We start from the raw sequence: 780 nt of genomic DNA on the forward strand, positions 1-780 counted from the left end.
CCCCCCCCCCCCCCGCCTCCCCCCGAAATGAAACCGAGTCCCCCCCCAAAAAAAAATGGAGGGGAAAAGAAACGGGAGAGGGAAAAAAAACATAATAACAATAATAATAGCAATAATAATATTAATAATAATAATAATAGCGTTTCCCTCTCCATTCCTTCCCCCGCAGTTTTTTATTTTATTTTTGGAGCATCAGTCTGTCTCTTTCTCTCTCTTTATTATTTTTGTTTTCCTCCTTTCTGTGTGTGTGGGGGTGTGTGTGGGTCAGCGTGTGCGCGCTCCCCTCCGGCCTTCACCAAGTCCATTGCTGAGCTTGTACCAAATGGTGTGCTGTGGGGTACTGGGGGTTGCTGGTAGCGCTGTACTGGGCGTTGTATTGCATATGCTGTAGAGACTGGGCGCTATAGGCGGAGAAGGGGATTCCCGTCTGGAAAGTCGCGGCTGCCAAGTCCTGAGCTTTGAGCGTGTGGCAGGGCTTGCCGTCCCTGACTAAGACCGGCACGGCCCCTTGGCCTGGCGCTTCATCTTGTAGCGATGGTTCTGGAACCAGATCTTCACCTGGGTGGGGGTGAGGCGGATCAGGCTGGCCAGGTGCTCCCGCTCCGGCGCCGACAGGTACCGCTGCTGCCGGAACCGCCGCTCCAGCTCGTAGGTCTGCGCCTTGGAGAAGAGCACCCTCCTCTTCCTCTTCTTCCCCGCGTCCCCGCCGCCCGACGCCTCCTTCTCGTTGTCGGGCGACTCGTCGGCCGACGGCTCCGGCGACTTGCCGGAGGGGTCCTG

The 780-nt window shown here is 56.8% G+C and overlaps 1 protein-coding gene across 1 annotated transcript in view; it reads right to left on the minus strand.

The window, feature by feature from the left end:
* Positions 1-292: 292 nt before the first annotated feature.
* Positions 293-780, minus strand: part of NKX2-2 (NK2 homeobox 2) — a 185,007-nt gene continuing 184,519 nt past the window's right edge. Inside the window, 2 exon segments of the mRNA XM_009886052.1 lie at positions 293-507; positions 510-777. Coding sequence (XP_009884354.1) covers positions 293-507; positions 510-777 — 483 coding nt within the window.

This window comes from Charadrius vociferus, unplaced genomic scaffold, assembly GCF_000708025.1.
Source record: "Charadrius vociferus isolate BGI_N301 unplaced genomic scaffold, ASM70802v2 scaffold455, whole genome shotgun sequence".
In the NCBI taxonomy this organism is placed as follows: domain Eukaryota; kingdom Metazoa; phylum Chordata; class Aves; order Charadriiformes; family Charadriidae; genus Charadrius; species Charadrius vociferus.